At 46.0% G+C, this 12,620-nt stretch overlaps 2 protein-coding genes across 2 annotated transcripts; one reads left to right on the top strand and one right to left on the bottom strand.

Annotated features, from left to right (window-relative positions):
- The first annotated feature begins 598 nt into the window (after nucleotides 1-598).
- On the top strand, nucleotides 599-3,806 carry LOC136458525 (probable protein ABIL1). The gene is made up of 9 exons (XM_066458472.1): nucleotides 599-981; nucleotides 1,185-1,267; nucleotides 2,235-2,385; nucleotides 2,470-2,569; nucleotides 2,664-2,747; nucleotides 2,836-2,908; nucleotides 3,008-3,057; nucleotides 3,164-3,246; nucleotides 3,418-3,806. Exons 1-9 carry the CDS (start codon nucleotides 874-876, stop codon nucleotides 3,571-3,573), a joined length of 888 nt encoding a protein of 295 aa, XP_066314569.1. The 5' UTR covers nucleotides 599-873; the 3' UTR covers nucleotides 3,574-3,806.
- A 905-nt stretch (nucleotides 3,807-4,711) lies between these two features.
- LOC136456251 (calcium-dependent protein kinase 1) lies at nucleotides 4,712-9,297 on the bottom strand. The gene is made up of 8 exons (XM_066456048.1): nucleotides 8,414-9,297; nucleotides 7,669-7,812; nucleotides 7,419-7,571; nucleotides 6,804-6,919; nucleotides 6,353-6,520; nucleotides 5,872-5,999; nucleotides 5,683-5,782; nucleotides 4,712-5,129 (listed from the first exon to the last, which is right to left on the bottom strand). The coding sequence occupies exons 1-8, from the start codon at nucleotides 9,117-9,119 to the stop codon at nucleotides 5,043-5,045; spliced, it is 1,602 nt and encodes a 533-aa protein (XP_066312145.1). The 5' UTR covers nucleotides 9,120-9,297; the 3' UTR covers nucleotides 4,712-5,042.
- Between the last annotated feature and the right edge of the window lie 3,323 nt (nucleotides 9,298-12,620).

Below are 12,620 nucleotides of genomic sequence, written 5' to 3'. Positions count from 1 at the left end.
TCCTCCCTGACGCAGAATTTATCTGAAACCAGTGCGCGCTCTAGATCCGCGTTGGTCGCGAGACCCGTAAATTCTTCGACACCACAGTGGTGTCGGGTGTGCGTAACCAGGAGCATCACCGTGTTGGCCTGATGAGCCTCATTAGTCATTAACTCGTCATTATATTAATATAATAACAAACTTGCTTGTACCTGCAAAGTTTGTTGCTTACTCCTACTTACTCCAAGCAGGTTAGTGTACCAACCATAAAGAATGAACAGCAGAGGACAGGAGGACTGGCTGGGAACAACCAGAAAAAGCGGCAAAAGCTACGGCCGAACGAACGGACGACATCATCCACGCGACGGAGACACGGCGGACCGGCCGCAAGAATCAAGACCCATCCACCAGTGCACACCACCACCACTAGCAGACAGCCTGATCGACCGAGTGGAACGGTGATCAGGCTACTGACTCCACTGGACTGGATTCCCACAATCCATCGTCCGGCACCCGCCCGCCAATCAAATCTTGCCGCCGCGCCACTCCTACTCTACCATAAAATTTACCGGCAACCACCACCTCGTCGCCATCCGATTCCGCGCCCACCTCACCGCACCCCACTACCTGCCCGCCTCCACAGTCCCACTCCTGCACCGAGAGAGACGTCGCTGTTCCGTTTCGCCGCCAGTACACACCACTCGGCACTCGCTCGCTACTCCTGGGAATCCCGGCAAAGCAAGAGGAGCCGCGCGAGAGGCGTCGCGTGTTCCTTGCTTCGTCCTCACGTGCCCTTGCCCCTTCCGCTTCCCCCGTATCCGTCCCGTTCCCGCCCCGAGCAAACCGGCGGCGGCGTGTCGGTCAGGGCTCAGGGGGAAGGGGAGGGCAGAGGCGATGCAACACGAGCCGTGGCGGCCTGGCGCTGAGCCCGCCGGGATGGCCCCGACCACCGTCGACGAGGCGTCCATGGAGCGCAGCAAGAGCTTCGTCAAGGCGCTTCAGGTCAGGCGCGCCGTCACCGTACCCCGCACGGATCCGACCTGATCCTGCTTTCCACTAACTAATTCATTCGTTTTTCTTTTCTCTCGTTCGATCGAATTGGTGTGCGAAGATCCGGGTCTCCCGGGAGCCTGGACTGCCCTCGACTCGATCGATTCTTGCTTTGTTTGGGCGCTTAGCTTACGATCGCCGCCCGTGATATGCAGGAGCTCAAGAACCTGCGGCCGCAGCTCTACTCGGCCTCGGAGTACTGCGAGAAGTCCTACCTCCACAGCGAACAGAAGCAAATGTGAGACGAGATCCCTCTTGTCCTTTTCTCCCGGAATTCCCACGTCCGTGCGATTTTCTAAACCAAATCAATGAATGATTTTCTTTCCGGTAATAATTCATTCAAGCTCCTAGCAAGTATTGGCAAACATTTGTTTACCTGTTGCTCCTAGTCCCGCACCGGTCGCTTGAACTTTCCTATAGTGCTCTCTCTCTCTCTCTCTCTCTCTCTCTCTCTCTCTCTCTCTCTCTCTCTCTCTTCATTTGGTGTTACAAGTCTACGAGCAGTAGGTTTGATTATGGAGATTAGTTCAGGGGGCCAGGGGCTCTCTCTCTCTCTCTCTCTCTCTTCATTTGGTGTTACAAGTCTACGAGCAGTAGGTTTGATTATGGAGATTAGTTCAGGGGGCCAGGGGGTATACCACTATACCTGCCTCTGCCTAGGAAGTAAACCTGGGCGAATGCAAAGTACATCAGTTGATTATGGAGATTATAAAACCTGGGCGTATGCAAAGTACATCAATTGATTATGGAGATTTTATATTAAAGGACTTGGGACATCATCATTATGAAAAAGTAAAAGGTTATCATGGACTGACAGGGTTTTGCAGAAGTAAAATTTTGGAGTTTTCGGGTTGTTTACTTCAGTTTCTTTTGGAGGTCCTGAATTCTGCACTGCACGTCTGCACCTAGTAGTATCTCGTGCTCCATGGAATTGCAGTCCCAATGGATGTCTAGTATCTGTCTGCACTGCAAAAGTGGCTCCATAGATATAGAAGAACACAGGGGCACTGCAAAAGTGACTCCATAGCTATAGAAGAACACAAGGGCACTGCAAGTATGTGCTGTTTTCTCGTGGTGCGAGACGGGGTCCTTGCCCTCCTGCTAAACTGAACAACTTTCTGCAAAGTAATGAGTGTGCTGAAGTGGAACACGTCCATTTATTTAATAATTCTCTCATCCATTTTCCCATTGCTTCTTGATATCAGGGTGCTGGACAACTTGAAGGATTACGCTGTCAGGGCCCTGGTCAACGCTGTCGACCATCTTGGCACAGTGGCCTACAAATTGACAGACTTATACGAACAGCAGGCTTCAGAAATATCAACACTCGAGTTGAAAGTAGCATGCTTGAACCAGGTACCACTGCTGCCATAACACAGGAATTTGTTGCCTTCGTGCAATATATCGTTAAAGCTGACATTCTGATGGTTCAATGTTTAGCAAGTCCTTACCTGCCAGACATACACGGATAAAGAAGGCGTTAGGCAACAGCAGATGACGGGGGCTGCCAGAAGACACCATAAACATTACATCGTACCATGTAAGGGTTTGTTCAATAGATATGCAATTCCAGAGTGAAGGAAATGGTAAATGCGTAGCTACTAGCTAACCTTTTGACTTTTTCTCCGAGCTAGATGCGGGAAATAAAAGAATGCAGGCGTTTTCTGATTTGCAAGCCGATGCTGATTTTGACTCAACGCCAAGGCCTTACTCTTCAGGTGCAGCTTCGTTCTTCCTCCTGTGCAAACATTTGCAATTTTGGTATTACGCACTTGGTGCACTAAAACAAAACATTTTCCCCTGCAGCAAGGACCCTTCAGTGGCATTTGGTTTCCGAGAAAAATTCCAAAACTAATACACCAGATCAATCCGAATCTGCGTAAGTCAGACATGTCTCTGGTTCAGTCTTGCTAAATGGGGCATTTGCTCCCCTAATACTTCTTCCTGTGTGACACTGTTGTCATCTGCTTTGTTGCAGCCAAGGAGAAACAAAAACTACTAAGCCTTCATCAAGCGGTTTCCGCCTTGGTATTTAATTGCTTATGTTTACTTTATGTTTGTCTTCATTTGGTGGATTTTGGCATAGCCTATATGTAGACAGCAGATACTTAATCCGAAGCTACTTATGTTTCAGGCAAGGAATCATCTGCGTCTCCCTTGTCCAGGAATGTGCAGTCCAACATAACCAGCATGGATATTGTTATTGTAGGAATGAAGGTAAACCTACAACAAGATACAAAATCGACCAGTTTCCGTTATGTCAAAAAAATATGATAGAAACATTTGCTTAAAGATTAAAGCTTACAATTTATTTGATAACGCAAATGTTCATCATAGAGGATAATCATGTGCTCCCAAGCTAAACCAATCAGTTTCCTGCATTTTCAGGATCAGCCCACGACCAGGCATTTGTCATCATTCAGTTCTTTGGACAACCCTAGAGGGCGTCAAATCCAGAAGGCTCCAGTTAGCACAAAAAGTATGCTAGCTGCTTTCTTTGTCAAACACAAATCAGCAAAGATGAAAAACGTCTCTGTTCGTTGATCAACTGCAAGCCAAGCCTGTAGTTTGCTCCAGCCAAACCAATGTGGAAGTGTTAAGGACATGGAAGAAACTCTGTATACATGTTTGTATATGGTATTTGGGTCTTCTATATTAGTGCTCTAGAGATAAACATTTTCTGATACCCTTTCAATCTGAGTCTTAATGTCATCTTACTGATGACCTCAATGGATTTATATGGATATATACAATAATAGTTTTGTACTTTAGTGTCATCTCACTAGTCACAGTGTATACGGAATGTAAAAGGAGTACACTTTTTTCCAGCCAGAAATACGAGGTGGGTGGTCCATCTAATTAATTGATTAAGTATGTGTATTGCTGGAGTTGGCTCAAGTGCAAAGTGGAAAAAGATGTAAGGAAACAACAGTTTACTCCCGTGGAAAATTTAAGGAAACAACAGTGTACTCCCTCTGTTTGAAAATATATATGATTATGATTTTGTATCACATAGATTGTAAGTAATTATTGGTCAAAGTCTTATCATAACGAAATAAATTACATGTCGTCATCTCAAAAGGTAGAAATTAGTTTGTTTTAATTGTCCTAAGTCCAACTTATCTAACTTTAACCGAGTTTATAGAAAAATACTTACCATATCAAATTAGATTCATTAAATCTACCATAAAATATATGTTTATATTGTGTTTATTAGATAGTGTAGATGCTGATGTATTTGTTTTTTTTATAAATTTGGTCAAATATAGAGAAGTTGAGAGAGAGAGAGAGAGAGAGAGGGGGAAAAAGTTCAATAGAATCTAAGATAAGCAGAATCTAAAGGTCAAAATATGCTCCAAGAAATAAACTCAAGTCAAAATTACACCAAAGAAACCTTTTAAGAGCATACAACAGGTGCCTAGGCATGATTCTTTGGGTGGCCATCTAATCATCTTCACCCAAAAAAGAACTACGTGGATGGATCAGCATGTTACCAAGGCCAATCCAGAACCACGTTACTCCTAATATGGTGGTGGTGGTGGTGGGGGGGGGGGGGGGTGTTGGCGGGGGAATGTTACTGCTAATATTTATTCAGAAGTAATATGACATTGCCTGATCTGATCGCTGAATACCATTTTACAATGCCTGCGCTCATATAAATGATTACGAGGACCACAACACATGATAACAATTCAAAATTCAAAGGTGGCAACACTCTTGAGAGGACAAGCTAAAATGAAAGGTGAGGAAAGCTTCAGATCGAAGCAGCAGAACCACCCCAAGGCGTACAATGGGAATAAACCATGCCACCCATGAGTCCATGATGCTCAAAGCATCTAAGTACGGGTCACTATAACACCACCCTATTTTGGTACAAATAAGTCCGGACTGCACATACATGGATCTCAAATTACAGAGTCTTCTTAACGGCTGTTCCAAAAAGAAAATGGGACCAGGATTATGTCTACGGGCAGATTGTTCTTGAAAGTATTCAATGAAATTGTACATGACAGTTAGAACATGCGCCTCCGATTTGGAACAATCTCAGGGCTGTTGTTTCTCATCATGGCAACAAACTCCTGGTAATTAATTCTTCCATCCTGCCAATAAGAAAAAAAAAATGGGAAAGTTAGCACTCTGATAAATTGAGTTAGGCAGCCTCTGTTGAACTTTTGAGTTATAGCTAGGCAAAAGGGTTACTGGTCTTTGACATTCCTGATGTAGGTTTATCTGAGAAGGTTTGTAGAGATTGTGGACATTTGCTAATTTATCACCAAATCCGAGTCAAATTGGTAGTCTCTCCATGAATTTCCGTTCACCAGTTTGATATTGTTTAATTTATCCAATGTGAACTCATTACTGCGTCTTTTTCTAAAAAAAACTCATTACTATGTGAATGCATCCATAGTATATAAGATAGGAAAAATATTTTAATCAGCATGTTTTAACACACAAGCCCCCACCACGTCAAATCTTGGGGTCTTCTTTTCCTATAAGAACTCATTTCTATATTCTAGGAACATGGCAAGTGGTTGAAGTCAACAAGTAACATGCCACATAACTGATGTCAGTGGGGCGGGTTTTTTCAGTTGATTGGTTTAAATTTTTATAAGAGCTAATCTTTTACTTGAACTCTGTAAAATATATACTCACATGATCTGTATCTACTTCAGCAATGATTTCCTTTATTGTTTTGTCATCTCCCATTTCATACTTCTTCAGAGCTTCTTCCAACTCATCTACTGTTATGTATCTGTACAGAAAGATTTAAACAGTGAGGAAATCAAATGGGAACAGTCAAGGGCTGCAGAACAAGTTTGACCAAAGTTAAAATGAAGTTACCCGCTGTGGTCCTTATCAAAATATTCAAAAGCTTTGAGTATATGGTCTTCCTTCTCCAATCTATTCAAGTGCATTGTGGCTGATATAAACTCCGCATAATCAATGGTACCATTTCCATCAACATCAGCCTGTTCATGGAATTAAAAACACGAATAAAGAAACAGAATGGTATGTGCTGAACTACTTGCAATAGTTCCATCAACAATGTCCAGATGTTTGATATATACTCTAATACTCTAGCAGTTTCACATGTCCATTACTCCCCATGTTTCCTTTCAAATAATTGTAAAAAAAAAAAAAGGAAAAGAATGTGGAGTCAAATGTCCAATGCAGTCCATGACAGTTGCTTTCAGTTTTCCAGCGGGGAGATGTGATTCGGGAATTGGGATAGTAATAGTTAAGAGAAAAAAGAATTACTGTGAGAAAATTACACATCAACAGAAAAACGACGAAGCATAGTGGATATGAAGGATGAACATACCGCCTCCATCAACTGTTTGATTTCTGATTCAGAAATTTTAGTACCAAGTTTTGGTAAACCAGATCTTAGCTCTTCAAGAGTAATTGTCCCACTGTTATCTGTATCCAGGGATCTGAACATTTCTTTTAGGCCCATAATCTCTTCATCTGATAAGTTCTCAGCCACAACCTGGTTAAAATTAATGAAGATGTTAGAATTATCTGCTCCTTAAAATCAAAGGGCGTACCCAGTGCAGAGAGCTCCCGCTCTGTGCGGGGTCTGGGGAAGGGTGTTAGTGGCAAGCCTTACCCTCGCCTGTGCAATGCGAGGAGACCGCGACTCGAACCCGGGACCTTCCGGTCACAGGCGGTAAGACTCTACCGCTTGCACCAGGCCCGCCCTTCAGCTCCTTAAAATCAAGTATTTAGAAAAAGAATAAATGCTGTGGAGTCAAAGTCAATCAGACAATCACCTTCAATGCAACTTTCTTGAGCTTGTTCATTGCCCTGAATTGTTTCATTCTACCAATGACAGTAATGTCAAGTGGCTTATCTGGGGCCTCTCCATCCTCTCTAATCCATGGGTGGTCTGTATGCTCACAATATTAGACTGATAAACAACACTTGCGAATGAATACTCAGTGTCTCAGTTCATGTGGAAAGCATATAGGTCCCTTTTTTAGAAAGAGAGAGAAAGCAGACGGGTATTTGTTATAAAGAGAGAGAAATCATCAGTTTCTCTGGAATATTAACTATTATCAGCGCTTTAGCACTCTTGTACTCTCTGATACAAACTACATGTCATTTAGGTGAAACTTTGGTCTACAATTTCTATGAAAATATGAAATTTCAAATAAAGATGATTAAATACTTTGAAGATGCTTTCCATGGTAAATCTAATGACATCTATATTAACTTTGACCAGCAGGAATCTTAAAGCAGCATATTTTGAACCGGAGGGAATATCAAAAGGCACAAAATTTGGAAGAAATTAGGAGGAATGATTGCTCCCATTTGCTACTAAATTACTACATGAAACATGATTCCACAACTAGACATACAAAGCAAGAGAAGAGCAGTTATCTTACTCAAAATTTCAGCAGCAGTCAGGCGTTCTTTTGGGTCTTGTCGCAGCATCTTCTTAACCAAATCCTTTGCACCATTAGATATTGAAGGCCAAGGATCAGAAGAGAAGTCAATGTGACCACGCAAGACGGCATCAAATATGCCATCCTCATTCTCTGGTGAAAGTAAACGATGAAGTGAAGGAAACAATCAATTGCGTAAGAGTGATAGAAGGGAAAAAAAGACTGAAATGATATGTTTAAAAAACATTACCTGCCCAAAAAGGAGGAACACCAGACAGAAGGATGTAAAGAATAACCCCAGCACTCCATATGTCAGCCTCTGCCCCATAGTGCCGTTTCAGCACCTCAGGAGCAACATAATACGCACTTCCGACAAGATCCTTAAACGTCTCCCCTGCAATCATCCAACATGGATTCTCATGTCAGTATACAAATAAACAAACCATTTCACTTGTTAAGGTTCAAAAACAAAGAGGGATAATATATAGAGAAAAGGCTAAGCTTCTAAGCCTCACAACAAATCGTCCACGAAACCAACATTTTGCAAAGTGAACAATCCCAATTTTATCCAACAAAATCAGGGTGTAATTTCCCATTGTGTGCAATGCAAGCATTTCACACAAGTTCGATCCGTTATGCTTCCTTCAATTAACGATTAATGGTTAAAGTAAGGCAATGCCTAAAGAATAAACAATGCAAATCTACAATGCCATCACAATGTCACATTTCGAACAAGCTTGGAGTCCAAGTACTTTGGAGTAAGCTGGATCCCTACCCCCAAATACTAACATATACAGAAACACGCAACAAGGATGGACAGATATGAATAATGCCATTTCCATATATAGACACTTATTTTAACAATGCTGGGTCTGAAACCGTCCAGCCCGGCAATCGGGTCAAAGTCAAATCCACATCCACATCTAGTCAAACATCTTAAAAGGATACGGTAAGATCCATATGGAAGAAGGGATGCAGTCAAATCAAGCACTCACCGTGCTTGAAGAAGACGGAAAGGCCGAAGTCCGTGGCCTTGAGCGGGGAGTCCTCCTTGTTATTGAGGAACAGGAAGTTCTCGGGCTTGAGATCCCGGTGGAAGACCCCCATGGAGTGGCAGCTGTGGACGACGGCGACGATCTCGCGGCAGAGCGCAGCGGCGGCGCGCTCGGTGTAGTGGCCCTTGGCAATGATTCTGTCGAAGAGCTCCCCGCCCTCGCAGAGCTCCATGACGAGGTTGACCGAGTGCCTGTCCTCGTAGGCTCCCCGGAGCTCGACGATGTTGCGGTGGCCCGTGAGGTGGTGCATGATCTGCACCTCCCGGCGCACGTCTTCGATGTCGTCGCGGTGGACGAGCTTCCGAGTGGCGATGGACTTGCAGGCGAAGCGCTGCCCGGTCTCCCGGTGCGTGACGAGGTAGGTGACCCCGAACTGGCCCCGCCCGAGCTCGCGGCCGGAGGTGTAGGTCGCGCGCACGTCCTCCATGGGCCGCCCCAGCACGCGCCCCACCGCCCTCGCCCCCGCCCCCGCCCCCGCGACCGCCGCCGGCTTCGGCTGCGGCGGCGGCGGGGCCTGCTGGTACTGCTGCTGCGTATGCGTCTGCGGCGTCGGCGGCGGAGGCTGGGTCTGGGGCTTGGGCGGGGTCGGCGAGGCCAGCTGCTGCTCGGCGGCGGGGCGGTTGTAGCGTGACGCACGGTTGCCCATGGCTGCCTGCCGGGCTGGGGTCCGACGAAGAGGGGGAGGAGGTGGCCTCGACCGAAGTGGAAATTGTGTGGAGAGGACTGGGGAAAACGAGCGCGTACTGCGCTGATCACAAGCGCGTGGGTGAGGGAGGGCGCGTTGGGTCGTGGTCCGTGGGACTGGGTGCGGCGTGTGCCGGCGTGCGGTGTGCCGGCGTGCGAGCGCGAGCAGCGACAGCCGTGGCGTGGCGTGTGGGCGTGGGCGGTTTCCGGGGATTGAATGGAACACGAGGGAGCCGAGCCAGTGTCCGGTGTGGCCGTGTGAGCGAATGCGTGGTGGGGACGGGAGCGCGACGGGGCCGTGGGGTCAGTGGCGTCTTGTGCTTTTGCTGGGATGCTGGTGGTCACCGTGATTTCTTTCGTTCGGCTTCCCTTTCTTTTATCTGAGGCGCCGCGTTCGTGATACTGTGCCCGCCTGGCCACGTGGGATATTTTTCTGGGTAGCGACAGGGTCGGTCCGCGTCCGGGCCCGGCTGCCTCGGCCGTAACCCTCGGCTCGATCTTGCCGGATGCTCAGGAACGTTTGGTTGTTTGTTTTTGTCAGTCCAGCTAGTCTCGTCTCACTGGCCAAGGATTGCAGCAATGAAAACAACACCCAAATATAAGATATATTTGTTCTTTCATAACGCTACAAGTAAAAGATTCAATACTTATTCGACATCTTCTTCAAGAACGAGACCCAAAAGAGAATCCTTTCTGCAAAATATTTCCAGGAGAAAGGATATCCATATTTGGGTTGTGCCTCTCTGATAATCCAAAATAGGTCTCATATATAGATACTTTGTTGGAGACTAATTTTTGGTCTCTTGCTACCTATTTTGGATTTAGATGTCTATATGGGTTTCTTGTTGGAGACAGTCTCGTAGAAGAGTTTTGGCTCATTTGTGTTGGGTCTCTTCAGCAGGATGCTTTTGATATTTCTCCAACGAAAAATCTTATCAAACTCTACCAAATGAGCACACACAAGAACGAATCAAGTAAAAAATGTGAAGCTGAAACTGTTTTGGGAAAGGAGAGTGAGAGACACAAGCTAGAGCCAAATGTGACGTGAAATCCAAATCCTATCAAAGAGGACATAATTAATATAAAAAGGAACCGGGAGAGCAAGCAAAACTACCAGAGATGCTTGGTTTCTTTTCTGGGAGAGGCTAGGTTAGCCTAGCCAAGCAAGGTAAAGCAAGATGAAAGCAGGTGTTCTGTTGTTTTGCCCATAGATGAAGCGGGATGTTTAAATTGAAGGGCTAAAGTTTAGGGGTATCACATCAGGGGTTACGTGAGGATGTCACATCGAGTGTTTGGATAGTAATAATAAAACAAATTACACAAGTCCTCGGTAATCTGCGAGATGAATTTATTAAGCCTAATTAATCCGTCATTAGCACATGTTTACTGTAGCAACACATTATCGAATCATGAACTAATTAGGCTTAAAAATTTCATCTCGCAAATTAATCTTAATCTGTGAGCAACTTTGCCCGGGAAATGGTAGCAACTAGTACTAGTTTGAAACCTGGGGCTTTTCGGTTCGTTCATTGCAGCTTTCCCGTAGCCACAGCCGCTACTTCTATAGTACTATCTCCGTCCAAAAAAATACAATTCTAGTATAGTATCACGTTTTATTACCTTAAGTTCGACCAATTATAAATAAAAATATCCATATTTATGATACCAAATAAATACTATCAGAATAATTATAAAATATATTTTTATAATAAATTAATTTAAATCCATAAATGTGAATATTATTCACTAAAAACTTGATCAAACGTGAATTACTTTTCGTTGCACGTAACTCATTGTCGGGTTCATAAACCCGGGGTCCCTCATACACCTACTTTCCAGCAAAAAGCTCGGCCAGCAGACGACGTTGCGAACGACGCGCAACTCCTGGGCCGGCCCAAAAACCTAACGACGGGCCAGAAGGGCGATCCCGTCTCCGACCGAGAGGCCTGGCAAAGGAGGAACAGTGTTCGCTTCCGACTCTGGCTCGCCTCTCCGACGGGAAGGCCTGGCAAAGGAGAGGACGACGCTCGCTTCCGACTCCGGTCCGCCTCTCCGACTGAAAGGCCTGGCCGAAGAGGAACGGTGCTCGCTTCCGACTCTGACCCGCCTCTCCGACCGAAAGGCCTAGCAAAGGAGAGGAAGACGCTCGCTTCCGACTCCGGCCTGTCTCTCCTACCGAAAGGCCTGGCCGAAGAGGAACGACGCTCGCTTCCGACTTCGACCCGCCTCTCCTGCCGGAAGGCCTGGCAAAGGAGAGGACGACGCTCGCTTCCGACTCCGACCCGCTTCTCCGACCAGAAATACACCGAACCTCTGCTTACAGCTCTTCTCCGACCGAGAGACCGGAGCCGACTAGAAAACGACCAACTAGGGACGCCCGCTTGGTGAGGACCTAGGAAACGGACAGAGCAAGTAAGGTACAGCGCTCCAGTCAACCGCAATACCAAGGACCATACCCTGCACACCTGCAGGACAGTACTGTCAGATTATGTCAGAAGGGTATTTTATAACCTTCCAGACATGTCAGAACACCAATAGTATTGTGGGCGCCGACATTTGACCTACAGTATTGTAGGCGCCGATATTTGCCACACCAGAAGAACCCGGTAGAACCGACCACATGCATCCATCCATCAACAGTATTGTGGGCGCCGACAAACCGCCTTGTACCCGACGGCATGGACAACAAGACTAGGAAATACGCATACTCCCTTTCTCTCACACTCTCTCTCTTGTAAAGTTGTCCCCTTCATCTATAAAAGAGGATGCGCTCTCTCCAAAAGGAGGACGATCAATTCGAACAACCAAGGAATAACAGACAGCCAATGTCCGATTCTCTCTGCTCGGCTCTAGAACTCTAAAGCCAGACAAAGCATACGTTCGAACACTTAGCGCACGTCGGAGCTCCTATCACTCTCAGTCCTTCGGTCTGGAGTCTGACCGGACCTCTGATACCCCCCATCTTACTCTCTCTCATTTGTAACCCCACAGCAAAATTCGAGCACCTAGGCTCAGGAATAAAGTCATCGATCGACTTAGACTAGACGTAGGGCACGTTACCTGAACTAGTATAAATCCTGTGTCATTGAGTGCTAGGCCACATTCGATCACAACATATAGTAAAACGACAAATATTTACTAGTTGGTTACTTTTTGCACCAACAGTTAGCGCTGTCCATGGGGAAGACGTCGTACGTTCACGCTTTTGGTCATCGGATGGCCCACCTTTCCGCCATCTTCGACATGGCGGGCTCAAGCGATACGACTCGCTTTGGCTCGCTGGAGTTCCCTATGCTCTCACCTATTGGAATGTGGGTTCCTTCCATCTTCAAGCCGTCCTAGGCCTTCCTCTTCGGAAGCCTAGACTTCATCGCCGATGGGCTCGGCGTGCTTCACCTCCACGAGGACGCACTTGTCCCCGCACCCATCGGAGGAGGAGCGCCCTCCGTCAGCTCCGGGCCAC

The sequence above is a fragment of the Miscanthus floridulus genome, chromosome 6 (genome assembly GCF_019320115.1).
Source record: "Miscanthus floridulus cultivar M001 chromosome 6, ASM1932011v1, whole genome shotgun sequence".
NCBI classification, from domain to species: domain Eukaryota; kingdom Viridiplantae; phylum Streptophyta; class Magnoliopsida; order Poales; family Poaceae; genus Miscanthus; species Miscanthus floridulus.
Note: the sequence above shows the minus strand (reverse complement) of the source record. Positions and strands in the feature narration are given on the sequence as shown.